A 20,769-nucleotide genomic window follows, 5' to 3' on the forward strand; every position below is an offset into this window, starting at 1 on the left:
CCTGGGATTTCTTTGGAAGGAATGATGCTAAAGCTGAAACTCCAGTACTTTGGCCACCTCATGCAAAGAGTTGACTCATTGGAAAAGACTTTGATGCTGGGAGGGATTGGGGGCAGGAGGAGAAGGGGACGACTGAGGATGAGATGGCTGGATGGCATCACTGACTCGATGAATGTGAATCTGAGTGAACTCCGGGAGTTGGTGATGGACAGGGAGGGAGGATCTCAAAGAGTCGGACACAACTGAGCGACTGAACTGAACTGAACTGATCAATTAGGAAATTCCAAAAATTTAGAGGATATATTCCCATAAGTGAAGACAAAGACAGTGAGACTCTTCACTCCAAGAGTCCAGAGGTGACCTCCCGGGAATCTGAGACAAAGACTAGTCACTTTGTTTATTACACACCCCATGTGTTTCCCAATGGGACTCAAGCAGATGAGATGTCCTTCTTACTTTTGCATACCTTGTAGAGTCTAGTTCTACATCCTCTGGAAAAATTGATTAAATTAGTAAAGTTAAAGCTTAGACAGCCAGAGAGCTTTAGCTAAATGAGCTGCAAGAGCCTTTGGAGGTCATTTAGATATTCCCACACATCTGGAAGCCCCAGAGGGGCTAGTGGCACTAGTGATAAAGAATCTGCCCATCAGGGCAAGAGACATGGGTTCAGTCCCTGGGTTGGGAAGATCCCCTGGAGGAGGGCATGGCAACCCACTCCAGTATTCTTGCCTGGAGAATCCCATGGACAGAGGAGCCTGGTGGACTACAGTCTATATAAGGTTGTAAAGAGTTGGACATGACTAAAGCAACTTAGTATGCATGCATGAGATCATGAAAGACCAAAGACTGTCTGTGGTTACCCCAGAACATGCACCGAACAAACTAAAGACCCACTGTACACTTTTATTATCCAGCACTGGATGCTCATTCCTCAGTGCCCTGTCCCCCCTGGAATGAACACAGCCCTAAGGATATATACCCCTCTTTCTTTCATCAAAGAAAGCAGTCATAAGCTATGAAAATGAGAGAAGTGACAGATGTAAAGAACTGAAACATCCTGACCTCTCCAAGCTTCTTTCCTGCTCTGCCCTGAAAGTAAAGTACACTCCATTTTTATCAGTTTGCTAGAATATGAGACTTCTAAGACAGATGTAACCACCTTTTTTTTTTTTTTTTTGGTGTGCAGGGTGTGCTTAGTCCCTCAGTTCTTTCCAACTGTTTGTGACCCTATGGATTATAGCTCACCATGCTCCTCTGTCCATGCAATTTTCCTGGCAATGATACTGAAGTGGGTTGCCATTTCCTCCTCCAGGGGATCTTCCCGACCCATTGCAGGTGGATGCTTTCTTGCTGAGCCACGGGTGACTGCCCATTGCCAACACCAAATGTTAAAAAACAAATACTAGGACCAAAATGTATTTTAACACTCCCATCTAAAGGCAATATTTTAAGTTCCTTTTCCTAAGTTTAATGCACTCTAGCAGTCCTCCGTTTGCACACTTCTTCAGGAGATGGCAGAACACACCTGTAGCATCTATCCTGGTACACTAAAGTGCTCAAAGAATGTTGGCTGAATGAATAATAGAGTGAACGTTTTTTGCTTTTTTAAAAAATTTCCCAGCACATGAACATTAGTCCAACTGGATGCCTCCTTGCTCTCTACCGCTTAATTCTCCACTTTCCCATCGTCCTTGAGAGATAACAGTACTCTTATTCAGGCGGGAGGCCATCTTTTATATACCTACATGTATTAATTATAGAACTTTTGAATCCATCACTTTTCATTTCTGAAGATGAAACCAAAGCATGGACGAGGCCAAGGTTGGTAGCACTGGTGTGCAGCTGGGCAGTGAACTTATCTAGATGTAAACCCTCAGTGCATGTTTACTGTATCCGAACCCTGATGCAAGACTCAGAATAACATGCATCTCAATCTTTTATTCTCAATAGTGAAATTGGACCTAGGAAAAATACATTTGTCTTTCAGTGAGCGCGACGCACGCGTACCCAAAATTGGCTCCATACCGACCATCAGGACAGCTCCTCTCTCCCCCTTTGCTGCTGTCAGTTGTTTTGAACGCCTGCTTCAACTGCATTGTGCAGGTCTGCGCATTTCTTTTGTTGAAGCAGCAGCCCTGGTATTGTGAGGTCTACAGATACAGGTAAAGTTTCGTTCCTTAGTTTTCCTTTCTGAAGGTGGTACAATGAATATATAATGACTTTGTTCAAATTAGTTTGAAATATATTCAAAGATTTTAATTAACCAAAGTTGTTTCTGTACTACAAAACCTCAGTGATGGGATAGAACCCAGGACAGAGTCAATGGCTGGAGTCCCGGGGTGAGCTATGTGGAGTGGCTGGGAAAAGATCTCCACATTGGCTGTTGATATATAGATGCAATAGTTACTTGACTGGATGAATATATTCATTCCCTGGTGGTTTGGATGTCATACAAACCAGAAGTTGGCAAACATCTCTAGTAGAGGGCCAGGTAGTAAAAATTTGGGGCCTTGTGGGCTCTGTGGTCTCTGCTGCAACTACTCAGCTCTTCAGTTGCAGTGAAAAAGCAGCCAGAGACAACACATAAACAAGTCAGTGTGACAGTGTTCCAATAAAACTTTATTGACAAAACCAGGCATCGAGATTTGGCTGATGGGCTTAAGTCAATAGGCCCCTGCTATACAAAACAGATTTGTTTATATGAGTTTCAGTTTTTCAAATGAATTTAAAATTAAAATATTTGTTGATGGTATCAGTGTTCTGATTTTACCGTAGACTCAGGGCAAGTCTCTTCACCTCCCAGGGCTTTAATTTCCTTAACTATAAATAAAGGGTAAGATGAGGTCAACTTAGATGCTCAAACTGTTTTTTTCTGACAAAGCCTGCCCAATCTCCAAAAGAGAAGGGCAGAAAGAGCTGATCCTTTCGGAGTAGGGCTTGTACAAATTCCCCTTCACTCCTCTGTCATTCTGAAGGCATCAGAGCCCCAGGGATCAGTGGAGAGATTGGAAACTACAAAATGATGTCTCAGATTGTCATTTAAAACCCAAATTCAGCAATTCAAGTATTACTTAGAGTATAGAGTTCATTTTTATTTCAAAACCAGATTTTTCCACAAATTGGAGCACATGTATTTGGAGAAGTGGCCTTCTGAATGAATCTAGGAGGCAACTTGGGGTAACCAAAAGGGTGATGGATGGGTTGTCCTGCCTTATTTGCCATGCAAGTTTATTAGATTAGATATATTTTGGTGTTAAACTCTGTAATTCAGGCCTTCTAGTCTATCTATTCCCTTTGGGCTAGAAAGCTTTGTGACTGTTGATTGCTTGCTTCATTAATGTATTCTGCAGGCACCAACTGAATATCTACTATATGCAAAGCCCATTTTGGGAGCCTAGGAAGTCTAGGATAAGACTTACGCCTCGCATTTGAATTCACAATTGAAAAATGAATTTTATCTATAAACAGTTGTAATACTAGCAAAAAGTTTGAAACTAAACAAGAGAGCCGATGAAAACAAATTTCTTTGCGGGTTTGATTACTGAAAAATTGAAGATTGCAAATGGATCAGATAACACTGGGAAAGTCCATATCTTAAATATTTTTCTGAGAAAACATGTGGCATCACTGTGCTAGGTGCTAAGAATTTGCTACATATTTGAGTAAAACAAACAAGCAAAGGGAAATAAAACCAGAAGTAAAATTTCACATTCAAAGAACTCTGATCCCAAGAATGGAAAATAGAAATATGTGAAGGAATAATTGCAAAACAATGAACTAAACGCATCACTAGAGAGAAGACTGAAGGGCACTAGTTATGCTCACCACTGAATGTAAAGAGTTTCAGATAGAAATAGGATGTGGACTCAGAGGTGTGCAAAAGGGGAAAAGGAATATTCCCTTATGATTGGAGTATAAGGAGCATGGGAAGTCTGGCAAAAGATAAGGCTGGAAAGGTTGACTGAGACCAGAGTTTGAAAGTCTTCTGGGCCTGCCTGAAAAGTTAGAGTTTAATTTGTTAGCAAAACAGAAACACAGACACTCATAAGCAGAAGATTGTTCAAATCCTCATGAAGAGGTTTTGGTTATGTGAGGAGAGTGGGTCAGAATAGGCAGATTCCAACTCAGGACCCATGTTAAGAGATTTATATCAGTTCACAAAAGGAAACACAGCGTGCATGCATACATACACAGAGTTCATATGCTCTGAATTGAAAGGAATTTCACAGCAAATTGTCATCCAAGCCCTTTCAAGACAGATCTGCTGCTACTGCTGCTAAGTCGCTTCAGTCACGTCCGACTCTGTGCAACCCCAGAGACGGCAGCCCATTAGGCTCCCTCGTCCCTGGGATTCTCCAGGCAAGAACACTGGAGTGGGTTGCCATTTCCTTCTCCAATGCATGAAAGTGAAAAGTGAAAGTGCAGTCGCTCAGTCATGTCCGACTCTTCACGATCCCATGGGCTGCAGCCTACCAGGCTCCTCCATCCATGGGATTTTCCAGGCAAGAGTACTGGAGTGGGGTGCCGTTGCAAGACAGATCATTTGTTCTAGATAGGCTTCTGGACAAAGAACAATCTTGACTTCCTCTGCAGTTTATTTCTGCTTTGCCACTGCAAGAGGTGAACAAAATATATCCTGGTAGTTATTTGCTGGAACAGCTTGCAAGGTAAGGTCCCTGGGTCATGATTAGCTAATTTTTTCCTACTGGCTGGATAAAAATACAATGAAAGTTCCATAAATGCTGGTTATTCTTTTCCAGTAAGTGCTTTCTGGACAGCCAGAGTAATTTCTCAACAAATGTGAGTTTGTCAAGAAACGGGACTGGACATGGAGCATTGCTTCCTGGTTCAGTTTTAAGCTTTGAAAGTACCACACTGTGGCCGATCACCACCATCAACTGTATCACAACAGCGTTTATCTTTTCTAAGGGCAAGCCATTTCGAAAACCTATCTACACAAACTGTAAGTGTGAAATTTAATTTTTCTTTTCAAATATGTTTTTTTTACTCTCCCACTATCCCCAGAATTGCAGCTTACTGGTGAAGTGATTGGCCGAGAAGGAAACAATCGCAATACTCTAAAATTGAGTACTGAACCATAATTATCACAGGTGGTAAAAAGCCCAAGGGCAGAAACACGTTGTGCAGATAAGCATGTGCTGAATTGATTAGTCATGAGTCATGTCCTAATTTGAGTATTATTAATTTATTCATATTTTCTTTTATGTCTCTTAGTAAATATTTGTGGCTTTCTCCATTATAGATCCTATGCATTTATTTTAAAAATGAATTTCTGCTTTTTGTATTTTTTATATAGTGATTTACTTTTTTCCATAATATTTTCTAATCAGTGATCACAAATATATGTGAATGATATAGTGCTGTTTATAATGTTGATTTTCTACTCAGAATCCTTTCTGAATTTTTCTATCAGTCTTTGCTATTTGAGTATTCTAGAAAGGTAATTACTATCATCTGCAATTAATAATGTTCCACAGGGAATTTCTTGATAGTCCAGTGGTTAGGACTTTGCTCTTCCATTACAGGAGCCACGGGCTTGATCCCTGGTTGGGAAACTAGGATCCCACAAGCCGCACAGCATTACCAAAAAAGAAAACAACGTTCCTTCTTCCTTTCCAATAGCTATAATACTTATTTATATTTTCAGTTTTAGTGTACAATCCAGAATTTCCAGGACAGTGTTAAGTACTAGTGGAAGCAGCAGATAATTCTACTCCTTCATAAAAATACTTCTAATAATTTTTCACTTGTAAATATGGTTTTGAATATTGGTTCAAGGTGGGCCACATCCTGTGAAGAAAAATACTTTTCTATTTCCAGTAAATCAAGAGTATGTCTTAAAATTATAAAATGGGAGATGTATTTCATCAACTGTCTTCCTTACATCCTGCCCTTCATCCTTCCTACTAGGATGATTATACTTGTTTTCTATTTTGACCTATTGCTAGAACATATTACATTAATAAACTTATTAAATATTTCCATATTCTTGAACAAATCCTACTTATTTGTGGTGGATTTCACTTTTAGTAAAATGGATCCTACTGTTTTTCAATATTGCTTTTATTTTTTTATTTTTTTATTTTTTAAATTTTAAAATCTTTAATTCTTACATGCGTTCCCAAACATGAACCCCCCTCCCACCTCCCTCCCCATAACATCTCTCTGGGTCATCCCCATGCACCAGCCCCAAGCATGCTGCATCCTGCGTCAGACATAGACTGGCGACTCAATTCTTACATAATAGTATACATGTTAGAATGTCATTCTCCCAAATCATCCCACCCTCTCCCTCTCCCTCTGAGTCCAAAAGTCCATTATACACATCTGTGTCTCTTTCCCTGTCTTGCATACAGGGTCGTCATTGCCATCTTCCTAAATTCCATATATATGTGTTAGTATACTGTATTGGTGTTTTTCTTTCTGGCTTACTTCACTCTGTATAATCGGCTCCAGTTTCATCCATCTCATCAGAACTGATTCAAATGAATTCTTTTTAACGGCTGAGTAATACTCCATAGTGTATATGTACCACAGCTTTCTTATCCATTCATCTGCTGATGGACATCTAGGTTGTTTCCATGTCCTGGCTATTATAAACAGTGCTGCGATGAACATTGGGGTACATGTGTCTCTTTCCATTCTGGTTTCCTCGGTGTGTATGCCCAGAAGTGGGATTGCTGGGTCATAAGGTAGTTCTATTTGCAATTTTTTAAGGAATCTCCACACTGTTCTCCATAGTGGCTGTACTAGTTTGCATTCCCACCAACAGTGTAGGAGGGTTCCCTTTTCTCCACACCCTCTCCAGCATTTATTGCTTGCAGATTTTTGGATCGCAGCCATTCTGACTGGTGTGAAGTGGTACCTCATTGTGGTTTTGATTTGCATTTCTCTAATAATGAGTGACGTTGAGCATCTTTTCATGTGTTTGTTAGCCATCTGTATGTCTTCTTTGGAGAAATGTCTATTTAGTTCTTTGGCCCATTTTTTGATTGGGTCGTTTATTTTTCTAGAATTGAGCTGCAGAAGTTGCTTGTATATTTTTGAGATTAGTTGTTTGTCAGTTGCTTCATTTGCTATTATTTTCTCCCATTCAGAAGGCTGTCTTTTCACCTTGCTTATATTTTCCTTTGTTGTGCAGAAGCTTTTAATTTTAATTAGATCCCATTTGTTTATTTTTGCTTTTATTTCCAGAATTCTGGGAGGTGGATCATAGAGGATCCTGCTGTGATTTATGTCTGAGAGTGTTTTGCCTATGTTCTCCTCTAGGAGTTTTAGTTTCTGATCTTACATTTAGATCTTTAATCCATTTTGAGTTTATTTTTGTGTGCGGTGTTCGGAAGTGATCTAGTTTCATTCTTTTACAAGTGGTTGACCAGTTTTCCCAGCACCACTTGTTAAAGAGATTGTCTTTACTCCATTGTATATTCTTGCCTCCTTTGTCAAAGATAAGGTGTCCATATGTGTGTGGATTTATCTCTGGGCTTTCTATTTTGTTCCATTGATCTATATGTCTGTCTTTGTGCCAGTACCATACTGTCTTGATGACTGTGGCTTTGTAGTAGAGCCTGAAGTCAGGCAAGTTGATTCCTCCAGTTCCATTCTTCTTTCTCAAGATTGCTTTGGCTATTCGAGGTTTTTTGTATTTCCATACAAATCTTGCAATTATTTGTTCTAGTTCTGTGAAAAATGTGCCTGGTAGCTTGATAGGGATTGCATTGAATTTGTAAATTGCTTTGGGTAGTATACTCATTTTCACTATATTGATTCTTCCGATCCATGAACAAGGTATATTTCTCCATCTATTAGTGTCCTCTTTGATTTCTTTCATCAGTGTTTTATAGTTTTTTATATATAGGTCTTTAGTTTCTTTAGGTAGATATATTCCTAAGTATTTTATTCTTTTCGTTGCAATGGTGAATGGAATTGTTTCCTTAATTTCTTTTTCTACTTTCTCATTATTCGTGTATAGGAATGCAAGGGATTTCTGTGTGTTGATTTTATATCCTGCAACTTTACTATATTCATTGATGAGCTCTAGTAATTTTCTGGTGGAGTCTTTAGGGTTTTCCATGTAGAGGATCATGTCATCTGCAAACAGTGAGAGTTTTACTTCTTCTTTTCCAATTTGGATTCCTTTTATTTCTTTTTCTGCTCTGATTGCTGTGGCCAAAACTTCCAGAACTATGTTGAATAGTAGCGGTGAAAGTGGACACCCTAACGCTTCACAAATTTGCGTGTCATCCTTGCGCAGGGGCCATACTAATCTTCTCTGTATCGTTCCGATTTTAGTATATGTGCTGCCGAAGCGAGCACTCAATATTGCTTTTAATATCTATATTTTGTCTGGGATTGGTCTGAAGTATTTTGTGTTAGAGATTTTTTAGGTGTGGATATTAGGACTTCAAAATTCTTGGACTTTTTCTTTCCTTTGAAAAATATTTTATAGTTAGAAATAGTCTATTCCTTCACTATTTATGAGAGCCCAGTAAAATCATCTGGTTCCAAATATTTTCATTAAAAGAATAAATTTCTTGAGAATTTATTTAGGTATCTTTTTAAACTGTTTTTTAAAATTAAAAAAATTTTACCCATAATTCCATTTCAGTGAGATTATATTTTTTTAGGAGAGGGTTTTGAATATTATTATAATTTTAATGCCATCTACAACTTTTAATATCTTCTCATATTATGTTTATGTGCACTGTGTTCCTTTATTCTTACCAGAAATGTACTTTTACTGGTTTTCTTTAAATAACCAGCTCTCAGATTTAATACTTCTGTATGTTTTCTATTTTCTAATTTATTCATTTTTGCTTTTCTCATTTTCCCCTTCTTACTTTCCTTGGAAAATTCTTTAATGTTTGAATTGATTTTATAATCCATATATTTTCTTTTATTCTTATAAAATTAGAAAAAACATCAGGACCAATAATTGTAGTTTGGGTTACATTATTTACATTTTCATATTTCTTATTATGACTTATTCCTCTTTGACCCACTAGTTACAAGAATAGTGGTTTTCAATTTTCAAGTGGGAAAGGATTTTGTTTTCATTCTCTTACTACTCTTTTTCTTAAAAGCTTCCAAAGGGAAGCTATTAGTTTTGACTCAACAGATCTTTAGAATTTTGATTTGTATGCGGGGAGATTTTTCCTTTAAATTTAGTTACAAATTTCTAGTTTTATTTGTCGTGGTCAAAGAAAATCTAGCCTGTAATATTTCTGATTTGGAAATTTTACTACAATTTTGTATATCACATGTCATAAACTCTAATTTCTAATTTTGAAAAAGAGTCATAGATATTAGAGAAGTAAGTCTCATTCTTATTCCTAAATTAAAAATTAATTTATCATATAAAACCAGTTTTAGCAATTACATTATTCACATGCTTTCTGTTTTCATCCCCCCCCTCCCCATTTTCTTTTGTATAGCTGTTTTGTCAGAGGTTTTGAGAGCATGCTAAAACCTTGTTTTAATTACAGTTTTTACAATGTTTTTTTCCTGAATTTCTTATTTTTGTTCAAATTTTTCTTAATTTTGATATAGTATCTGATAATGTCCCTGGCTTCTGTCAAAACAAATCAAGATTCTATTTTATATTTTCAGGTTACTATTTTTTTTATTGTAAATAGATTTTACAAGGAGAACATATTGCATTGGCTAGTACTTTAATTTGAATAATAGCTGCAAAGTCATTCTAAACATAATGAGTTAATTAGAGCTGAACTAGTTACATCATAGGGACTTAAATTTTGTGGGTAAATTCAAGTCTGTATGTCAAACATAACTGGTAATTTTAAATGAAAAAAGTTTTTTATAAACATATTCTAACAAACATAATCTTACAGTAAATCATATAGTCTCAAGGTTACAAGTCAGAAGTTCTCAGAATGGCTATTAAAATACAAAATTCTATTTTAATGTGACAGAAAAGTCTTTACCTTTTTTAACAGTCTTTGACAGATCAACTTTATGATGATGAGCTATAGAACAAGTACAGATTTAATTTTTATGGAAACAGTTGTGAATATTTGTTAAGCCTCTTCTTATCTGAGAATAGGCTATAATGGTTTGCCCAGGGCTTGTCTTCCCAAATCACCTGTGCAAACAGAACCACATTCATTCCAGTTTCCTCATCATTAGTAATTAATTATAGGAAGGCAACATTCACTTCAGTTCTTTACGAAGTTGTCCAAAGCTGAATTAAAGAAGAGAGCCTCATCATTTTGTTTCCATTCTGCTCATTTGTGCCCTAGCCTGGTCTGCTTTTCAGACCCTGGGTCTGAGAGCAGTGTGATGTGCACGGTACTCAGCCCAGTTTCAGTGAGTACTTTATCAGGATGGACATTTGGGGCATCATCTTCTTCCCAACATCTGGGTCCTTGGGACTCAGAAACACTGAAGGAAATTAAAATTCCACACAGCCACCTCCTAGGGCCTTCTCGTCACCATTCTGCTCAGATTGCTTTATTTTAGGAGATGCAGCTCTCTCCTTTCTTGCACACTCCTCTCAAGCAAGCATGGGTATTCGTCTAAGAGGTGCTTCATCTAGTTGTATATGTAGAGTGAGGTATGGATGAATATGAAGGTGAGTGTAGGTGGTGAGGATTAAAACAGAGCTCTTGTGGCTTCAAAATATAGGGCCTGCTGTAGTGGGACAGTTCCTCTGATTTCTGTTTAATGTAAAGCTATGCAGAGTTAGGGGCCCATAAACCATCAACACTGGAAGAAATGAGGTAGAGAGAATATAAGAGAAAATCTAGTTTGTTTTTAAATTTTGAAGACTGTATTATATCACAGGAACGCTGATTAAATGCTGCTGTTTGGGCCTGAAGGAGCTAATCCCATTGAAAAGCATATATAAAGCACTGTCTACAAAGTGCCTAGAAGCTAATGGCCACAAGAGGGGATGGGGTTGGGGAAATAAGGACAGGGATGTTGGCACTGTGCATCCTGAGAAATTGAGCATCCCAAAGTAAAGCCATCTGGGCAGGTTGGAGAGAAAGAAGCCAGCAGATATGCATGTGAGTTTCTCACTTCCACTTCCAACTGGAGTCCCAGAGAAGCAGATCAAAATCCCTTTAAGGTGGTTATAACATACTGAATATATATATATGAAGACCATGCAGAGCAGAGTGATAAATACCATATGAAATAAAACTTGGTAAGGGAGAATTGGAGAGTCTTTAAAAAGAAAGTGGTACTGGAACAGGGCTTTTTAAGAAAAACTGGGAACTTGCCAAGACTGGAAGACTACCATCTACACAGGGTATTTTGTGAACAAAGGCACAAAAGCTAGAAGGCACTGGGTCTCTGTGAGCAGCAGGTTTATGGTTTAACTTTCCCGGAACTTAAGGAAGAGCAACCAGAGATGAGTTTAGAAAGGCTGATTGGAACCAGACTGTGGAAGGCCTTGAACATCAATCACTCAAGACCCTTGTACTTTGTTTTCTAAGCAATGAAGAAGACGGAGGTGCCACTAAGAAGACTGACTGTGTAAATAATTTATTCATGAATGACTCACTAGACCCGAGGTGATAAAGCATCAGGAACTCTCTGGTGACCATTTACATGAGCTGGTCACTGCAGGGTTTCCCAGCCCCAAGGACTCCTCAGTTGAGGTAACTTCTTCATGGAGTTTACTAGAATATATTTAATTACCAACTTTCTACACTCAGCCTTTCAAGGAAAGATTTTTAAGATATCACCTTTGTCTTGTAAGCATTAGAACACATTTTAAAACATATGAGGATATATCAAAACATCTGAAGATGTATCCAGTATTTGCCCAACAAAGATAATTGATACTGAAACATGTGTGCCAAATTACAGGAAACACTCCCTCAGCATCTAAAAATAATGTTTGCTGTTTCTTCAGATATATTCTCATTTTTGCTGGCATCTGCCTTGGGCCTCACAATTTTCCTTCAGTTTTCTGATTTTCAAGATATATACCGTGGAATGGAGGTATGTGGAATCCGTGACTCCCGTGTGCAGTGGGGCTGTATTTACATTGTATTGATAATTTACAAGTCAGTTACACCCATATTCTCTCTAGTCACTGAATATTGTGAGGCTATTTTCATTTATTCGGAGAAGGCAATGGCACCCCACTCCAGTACTCTTGCCTGGAAAATCCCATGGGCAGAGGAGTCTGGTAGGTTGCAGTCCATGGGGTCGCTAAGGGTCGGACACGACTGAGCAACTTCACTTTCACTTTTCACTTTCATGCATTGGAGAAGGAAATGGCAACCCACTCCAGTGTTCTTGCCTGGAGAATCCCAGGGACAGCAGAGCCTGGTGGGCTGCCGTCTATGGGGTCGCACAGAGTTGGACATGACTGAAGTAATGCACAAGAAGAAGATTTTCATTTACTAGAAGAGCAAATAACATATCTCTCTCTCACACATGCTGGTCTGAGTGTTTTCATATTATTAGTATCATTGATTGGGTCATTTATTCTGTTTATACCTGAAACACTATGTTTGGATATTTTATTCTTCTATGTTATACTAATACAATGAAATTAATGCATTAATACAATAACTAATCCTCCAACTTTAATTTTTTAATCATATAGTATAAGTCCTTTATAATGTAGTTGTGAAGAGTAAGAAAATGTTGACTGTACGCCAGTCATGTTCTGTCTGTAAGACACTGACAATGGGGTGGGGGTCTTATTTCAAGGGTTAAAATTAAATTTATTAATAAGTTATTGAGCCTATTTTTGGACCTGACATTGTAGGAAAAATAGAAAGACAAAGATTGGCTCTGGCCCTCTACCTATAGTTTAGTTCCAAAGATGAGCCACGCCCAGTGAAGTGATGGCATGGCCACCTGAGGCCATCCATGCTTGAAGAGAGTGTAAAACACAGAGAAGTGGGAGGGACATTGGAAGGAAGAGCTCTCCCTGGGGCCTGCGGCTTCCACAGGAGGCTTCATGCAGGAGATGCAGCTTGATCTGGTCTGGAAGGATAGGTTCGACTTTGCTAAGTAGGACGTAGGGATATTCCCAACTAGAACAGCCTAAGCGCAAGCAGAGAGGGCTGGCCCAATCTCTCTCGTTTTGGAAATGCAAAAGAATGGAGCATGGCTGAGAGGAAAATCCAAAGCAAGAATTGTTTTACAGACCACCTAGAAGGTTAGCTAAGATTAAGCCAGTAAATTGTGGAGTAGACGTGGATGGGGGAAGGCAGACAATGATAGTTCAACACTATGCCGAGAGCAATGGGAGTCACTGAAGACATCAGAGCAGGTTTTTCAGTGGAGCATTAAGACAGATTCGTTAGATGACAGCAGGAACGCTGTGTGTGAGGGAAGACAAGCTGTGGAAAGAGAAGCAGTTAGGATATGAAAACCCAGACCAGTCAGTCACTTACAAAGCATTGTGAAGCTTCAGAGTGGGCTTGGCACTGGGGTTACAAAAACGAGTAAGATGTGGTCACTGCTGTCAAATAGCTCAGAAGCTAGGAGGGGAGAGCATCACAGAAGATAATTCCAAAGTGATGTGACAAGTCCCTTCCAGGCCCAGGCCTGGAGAAGTGACCTCCCAGATCAGGGCAATAGCAGGATGTGGGAAAGGGCAGGTGCTCCACCACCAGTGATCCACTGCCGGATCTCACGGCCCTCTCCAGACCACCTGCTACCTAGCAAGCCTGTTTCACATCCTCGAGAAAGGCTGTTTCCACTTAGGAGGAAAAGTAACATGTTGTTAACTTTAAATAACCTATGAGAACAGGAATAAGAATCAAAGGTGAGCATTTAAACATTATGGAGGGTCTGTGGTTTTAGTCCTAAGCAGAGCTCAGCCTCTACACAGTCATCCTACCTTTTAGGGTCAAAAAAGGAATTTCATAATTCATCTTTTGTTATGGATGTATCTATAGGAAGTTGTAGATTTCACACCTATTCAACAACTGTATTTGGTAGTCAAGGGTACTCTTTAATCCTTAAAAGGAGATAGATTGAGCCAGTTCAGCTTTCATCAAGGCATTAGATTTAGGGCTGAGAATATTTATTCAGAAATTATTCACCAAGTGTCTATCAAAATAAACTTGAACCTCTGTCTACCTTTTATTTCTTTTACTCATATGTCAATGTTACTGAACGAATGAGCTCCAAGTAGATTTTGCTTTGGGAGCATTAGAAGTAATAATATCATTAGATGCATGATTTAATCTTTCTTGTATTTGAGAAGATAAAAATGAAGAGAGAACACAGGCTCCAAAGTGTCCTGTCTCATGTCTTTGATCCAGGGCACGCTGACTCCATGTTAATTATCAGGCAGTGGAGGGAGCACTGGGCAAGAGGCAGTCAGACTTTATTTGAATTCTGACTCTGTCATTTATTTCTTGGTATTGAGTCCTAGGGCAACCTTCACATCTGTAAAGCTGAGAGAGTAACGTCTACCCTCTAAGCCCAGAGAGTTGTTACAAATATATACAAATTAAATAAGAGAATGCGTGTCAAGTGTAAAGTATGCAAAGTATAAAAGTAGTATTTCTTTTTCAACAGTTCGTCCCAACTGTAACATCATGGAGGGTTTCAGTTTTGGTGGCAGCTCTCACCCAGTTCTGTGTGGCCTTCTTTGTAGAGGTAAAGAAGTTTCTGTATGGCTCACTATCTGGGGGGAAGGATAAATAAAGGGCTGACTCTCAACAGATGCTCATTGTTTAGAGCAACCACTTTGATCCCCCAAAAGTAATGGTTATTAAGTGTTTTTTTAAAACTACACATGTTCTCTTTGGGGGAAGTGAGAATGATTTAAAATTCTTTGAAGGCTGCAAAGAAATGCTCTCGGTATCTGCAGTGTAGGAAGCAAAACATCAAATTAGCTCATTTTGTCTCACATGAAGGCCTTATATTATACTTTCCTGCCGCCGCTAAGTCGCTTCAGTCGTGTCTGACTCTGTGCGACCCCATAGGCGGCAGCCTACCAGGCTCCCCTGTCCCTGGGATTCTCCAGGCAAGAACACTGGAGTGGGTTGCCATTTCCTTCTCCAGTACATGAAGGTGAAAAGTGAAAGTGAAGTTGCTCAGTCATGTCCGACTGTCAGCGACCCCACGGACTGCAGCCCACCAGGCTCCTCCGTCCATGGATTTTCCAGGCAAGAGTACTGAAGTGTTTCCTAGTAGTCTTAATAATCTGGTAGAGACTAGATCAAATGACCTTCCAGCTCTAAAATTCAGTGAGACCTTTTAGAGTGAAGAGCTGTCTAGAAGGGCTTCCTTAATTAAGAGAGAAGGGAAGCCATTGCTCATTCTAGTCAATTCTTACCCTTGAAGGTCTTCTCCTATAGCATTTCTCTTCTACTCAGTGTCACTAAATGAATTTACCTTCTCAGTGAAAAACTCAGGTACTATTTTTTAAGGGACAGTTTAAAAGAAAAGATTCATGAAGTTCCTTGGGAAAAGGTATCAACCAAATTAAGAAAAAATATGTGTATATACAAATATTCCATTGTATACAATGCATTTAAAATTTCTCATACTCTTAAGGAATTCCATTTCTGAGATTTCATTTAAAAAATAACTTAAAAAGAGAAAATTTTACATGTATGAAGATTTTCATCACAGTATTATCTACAGTGATAAAATATTAGAATCAAGTATTCCAAAAGTAGAGGTGCTACTAAATAGTAATACAGAAATTTGAGTAAACATTATACAATCATTAAAAATGATTATTGAGAAGATGGTAGCTACAAACTGTATATGACAGAGAAAGTGGAATGCAATATTTGATCACTTCTATTACTATAAATGCATAAAGTTGTATGTGCTTGTAATCACAGAAAAAAGAGAACCCCCAAAATGGAAAGCAAAGGGCTTCTCTGGTGACTCAGTGGTAAAGAATTTGCCTGCCAATGCAGGAGACGTGGGTTTGATCCCTAGGTTGGGAAGATCCCCTGGAGTAGGAAATAACAACCCACTCCAGTATTCTTGCTTGGGAAATTCCATGGACAGAGGAGACTGGCAGAGCCTATAGTCCATGGGGTCGCAAAACAGTCAGACAGAACTTAGTAACTAAACAACAACAAAAAGGGGAAAGCAAAACCCATTTGGTTTTTAGAGTTCATTCATTCATTCAACAAACCATTACTTGATGCCTTCTTTGTATCAAGGAGCAAGTAACAGTGATTTTTCTTTTCTTTTCTTGATTTTGAGTACATTATTTTGCTATTTCATTCTGGCAGTAAAATAATTTTAAGTGACTCTCCTGCCAGAATTGAATTAGGAAATCTGTGGAAATGAAAGACTGTAAGCTTTTGGCAGATTTCTATGAACACAAGCTCACTCAGTTCTCAAGGAAATGAACCCAGGAAACTGCTAGGCTTCATGGGGCTACAAGAAGAAGTGACCACTGAGCATACATAATAAGCACATTTAGAGGAATCCTGGGGAAACAGGGTAGCAATGAGCAACCTGGCTGCCAGGGAAAATAGGTGATGGTTTGATTGTCTTTTCTACCTGATCTTCTAGGATGCCATCCTTCAAAATCGAGCACTCTGGCTATTGATCAAGAAAGAATGTGGAATCTATTCTAAAAGTCAGTATAGGATCTGGCAAAGAAAACTGGCAAAAGATCCAACCTGGCCTCCTACAAACAGGACAGATTATTCAGGCGATGGCAGAAATGGATTCTACATCAACCAAGGCTTTGAAAGCTCTGAACAGATTCCAAAAGAAAAACTTAATTTGGGAGGCCAAACCACAGAACAACATTTCTGGACCAGACTGTAATCAGAATTGTTAAATAGCATCCTCCTTTTACCAGAATCTAAAACATTGTAGAGAGGTGATAATAGTCTACCCTTTTATTTTCTTCCTCCATCTGAAGATTCAAAGTGCGTTTCTCAGTGCATTGAATCTTGCAACAAAGGACTTTATATATGTTTATTTTGACCTCATCCTCTATCACTAAGAAAAATAATGTATTTTCTAAAGTATTATTTTTTTCTAATAAATTTTATTCACAATGCATAGCACTGACTTGCTTCAAATGCACAGCTTTTTATGGTAGTAAAATTAATAGTATGTACATCAATAGAAGAAAGAAAAATTAAAGGAGAGTTTAATTTTGAAAGTTTCACCAAGGTATTTTTATTTTCATCTACTGAAATAAAAGAATCTATATATTTTAAAAAGCTTCTCTCAATAACTTGTCACACATTTACTTAATCTTATATTCACCTGCAAAGAACATCTATGCGTATATCTTTTCTCCAGGTCACAGAATTCTTCTTTTTTGGTTCTTTGTATGGTTTTAATAGAGAAATAAGAATTGAAATTTACTTCAGAAAATTCATCCCTGTTGTTAAGTATGGAAGTGGAGAAAGATGGAGGTGTCTGATAATTGTTTATAACTTTGGCTTGGGCACAGCTAAGCATCTGTGCTATGCATTGTGAATTGGCATCTCCCAAGTATATTGCTTCGGGGCTAGTGAGCCAGAGGTTCTGGATTAGATCACAAAAATAATAAAACTATTAAAATGTACTTTTCACTCTTAAGAAGTATGGTACCTTTATTTGCTTTTTATTACTGACAAAGAAAAATCTCAAGTTCTAACTTTAAAAGTTGGCCCAGACTCATCATTGCTCATCTGAAAAAAATCAATCCCAGGGAAGGAACCCATAATGTTTTTATCTACAGCATGACAATTCTCAGAATATTAAACAACCTTAAGATCCATTTCATCTTTTCATAATCTAAATCAATTAGGTGCACATCAAGGATCACAAGAAAGGGTACATCCTTTACAAATACGTTCTGCACATTATTACCTTTAACATATATCAACCTCACTGTGACCTTGAGAGGATATTTATTCCTAGTGAACATTTTAAATTACCTACTACATTTTCCTTGTAACCATAAATCTAATTTGGCTAATTAAATGGATCTTTAATGGGTCATAGGCAATTAGCTAACCAGTCCCATTCCATGAGTGTCAATTACATGCCTAATACTGTGATATATGGATTCAATCATGTCTTTACAATTATGAGATCTTTAGGATTGAAAAAATGTCTCAACATTTTAGCAATTCATTGCTGTAAATAGTACCATACACTTTGTTACACAAGCCAGCAGCATAAATGCAAATTCCTATGAAAACAAGCATTTTATGTTTATATTTTATTTGCTTTTTAACCTTTTCTTGGATGCACAGCTCTTGGAGAGTGACAATTTTTAAATATGTCTAATTTAGTGGATACCAATAAAAGAATAAAATATCAAAAATATTTTTAGCTAAAGATTAAGAAATGTCAACCTAAAACATACAGCAGCTAGGTTCCTTGAGCTGACATATCTCTATTTAATAATTTGACTTTTAGAATGAGAGGATTCAGCTGATACTCTAGTATATCTAGATAGCATAAAAATATTTTTAAATCTTTTTTCAATAAATGTTTCGCTTCTCTCAGTTTCTTCAACAATCTATTAGGTATCTGATAGGTGATATCTTTATTTCACACATCTTTTTGAAGGTGGGGACGGGACATGATAAATTTGGTCTCTACACTAGACTAATACAGTAAAAATACACTCAGAGAAATGTTTACTAGTCTTGGAAAAAGATGTTTGATAAAAGCACAATGAACATGGCCACATATAAATGGACAGGCTGAAGCTGCCCGTCACCAAGAGTGGCCATTTTCAGGGGAAACTGATGACTAACTTTATGTGCTTACCCTTAAGGATGAACATTACTAGAACCCTGAACACTATTTGTGAAAAAATGAATCCATGAATTTAATTTAAAAGTGCATTTGTAACAATTATTCAGTATTGCTAAGATTGTCTTCTAGAGTGGGCGTGTCCAGCTATCCAGAAGAAGTGTGATTTAAGGATCCTCAAAATATCCTCTGTGTTGCCAATTAATCCCACCACACCCAGGTCTCCTGTTCAAGGCTAACATTTGTCCTCTGCAGGCATCTTTACTAAAAAGTAAGCATATTCTGGGGGACGTAACACATAAAGCTGCTGCCAGTTCTGCCCAGACTTGACAATACTAGGAAAGAGCCTGTTTTGGTTTTTTTTTTTTTCTTTTTTAATGTTACTGTTACTTAAGAGTAGGACATAATAGGAATAAGAAATTGAATTTAGAATGAAAATGAAAGGATAATTTTGGACCATGCTATCAGATAGAAGACACTTACACTATTCCCAGAGGAACAGGGGAGGAAGACAGAGTTTTGGGGTTTATCTGGAAACAGAATTGGTGCCGTAAGAAAGGGAAGGGATTAGTCAGGGAACAGGAAGAAAGACAGGGTCTCTAAGGGCCCTGATGGAACCACATGACCCTTTCTTGTTATCATTGTACTTAATCCTACAATTAGATTGTACAGATTTTCTGGCCCACGAGTAAAATCAAATCAGTTTACTATGTCTAAGACTTTGAAGCAGCTGTTTGTTACCTTTACCATATTTTTGTTTCCGTCCCTACACCACAACCCCCCATATTTACTTAAACTTTTCCTTTATTTAATGTCATGCTTTTGGCCGTGATACAATAAAGATGTCACTGACTAGCAATGTGGTTTGGAGGGTAACATTATAATATCTGATATAATCCCAGGATAGAGAGACTGTCATCCATTTTTCCCCATCTGCTACCAAACAAGAATTCCATTGGAAAGGTATTAAAAAGTAGTTTGCTTCATCCAACACATAATCAATAAAATGCAAGAATAAAATCATGAGTCTCTCCCTGGTTGAAAAAGTAAAAGTGTTAGTCACTCAGTCATGTCCAACTCTTTCGGACCCCATGGACTGTATAGCCCACCAGGTTCCTCCATCCATGGAATTCTCCAGGCAAAAATACTGAAGTAGGTAGCCATTCCATTCTCCAGGGGATCTTCCCAACCCAGGGATCGAATCCAACTTTCCTGTATTGCAGGAAGCTGCTTTACAGTCTGAGCCATACTCCTTGCCTTCTAGTAAATGCCATAAAAAGTAATATAGGATATTGTTTTCCAAATATGGCACCTTAAACCTATGTTTAATGATATCTTGACCCATCACTTCATGGCAAATAGATGGGGAAACAGTGGAAACAGTGTCAGACTTTATTTTGGGGGGTTCCAAAATTGCTGCAGATGGTGATTGCAGCCATGAAATTAAAAGATGCTTACTCCTTGGAAGGAAAGTTATGATCAACCTAGATAGCATACTCAAAAGCGGAGACATTACTTTGCCAACAAAGGTCCGTCTAGTCAAGGCTATGGTTTTTCCAGTGGTCATATATGGATGTGAAAGTTGGACTGTGAAGAAAGTGGTGTTGGAGAAGACTCTTGAGAGTCCCTTGGACTGCAAGGAGATCCAACCAGTCCATTAAAAATAATACATTTGAATCAGTTCTAATGAGGTGGATGAAACTGGGGCCGATTATACAGTGAAATAAGCCAGAAAGAAAAACACCAATACAGTATACTAATGCATATATATGGAATTTAGAAAGATGGTAACGATAACCCTGTATGCGAGACAGCAAAAGAGACACAGATGTATAGAACAGTCTTTTGGACTCTGTGAGAGAGGTAGAGGGTGAGGGTGGGATGATTTGGGAGAATGGCACTGAAACATGTATAATATCATATAAGAAATAAATCACCAGTCTAGGTTAAATGCAGGATACAGGATGCTTGGGGCTGGTGCACTGGGATGACCCAGAGGAATGGTATGGGGAGAGAGATGGGAGGGGGGTTCAGGACTGGGAACACGTGTACACCCGTGGCGGA

The 20,769-nt window shown here is 38.3% G+C and overlaps 1 protein-coding gene and 1 non-coding gene across 2 annotated transcripts in view; one reads left to right on the forward strand and one right to left on the reverse strand.

The window, feature by feature from the left end:
* ATP13A5 (ATPase 13A5) overlaps positions 1-20,136 on the forward strand; it is a 142,193-nt gene extending 122,057 nt beyond the window's left edge. Inside the window, exons 26-30 of the mRNA XM_069593402.1 lie at positions 1,988-2,162; positions 4,761-4,963; positions 11,903-11,991; positions 14,539-14,619; positions 16,507-20,136. Of these exons, the coding sequence (XP_069449503.1) occupies positions 1,988-2,162; positions 4,761-4,963; positions 11,903-11,991; positions 14,539-14,619; positions 16,507-16,767 (809 nt within the window). The 3' untranslated portion in view covers positions 16,768-20,136. The remainder of the gene's footprint in view (positions 1-1,987; positions 2,163-4,760; positions 4,964-11,902; positions 11,992-14,538; positions 14,620-16,506) is intronic.
* On the reverse strand, positions 8,231-8,337 carry LOC138431412 (U6 spliceosomal RNA). The gene has a single exon (XR_011253679.1). It is a non-coding gene; the product is annotated as a U6 spliceosomal RNA (small nuclear RNA).
* Positions 20,137-20,769: the final 633 nt, after the last annotated feature.

Source organism: Ovis canadensis, chromosome 1 (genome assembly GCF_042477335.2).
Source record: "Ovis canadensis isolate MfBH-ARS-UI-01 breed Bighorn chromosome 1, ARS-UI_OviCan_v2, whole genome shotgun sequence".
Lineage (NCBI taxonomy): Eukaryota > Metazoa > Chordata > Mammalia > Artiodactyla > Bovidae > Ovis > Ovis canadensis.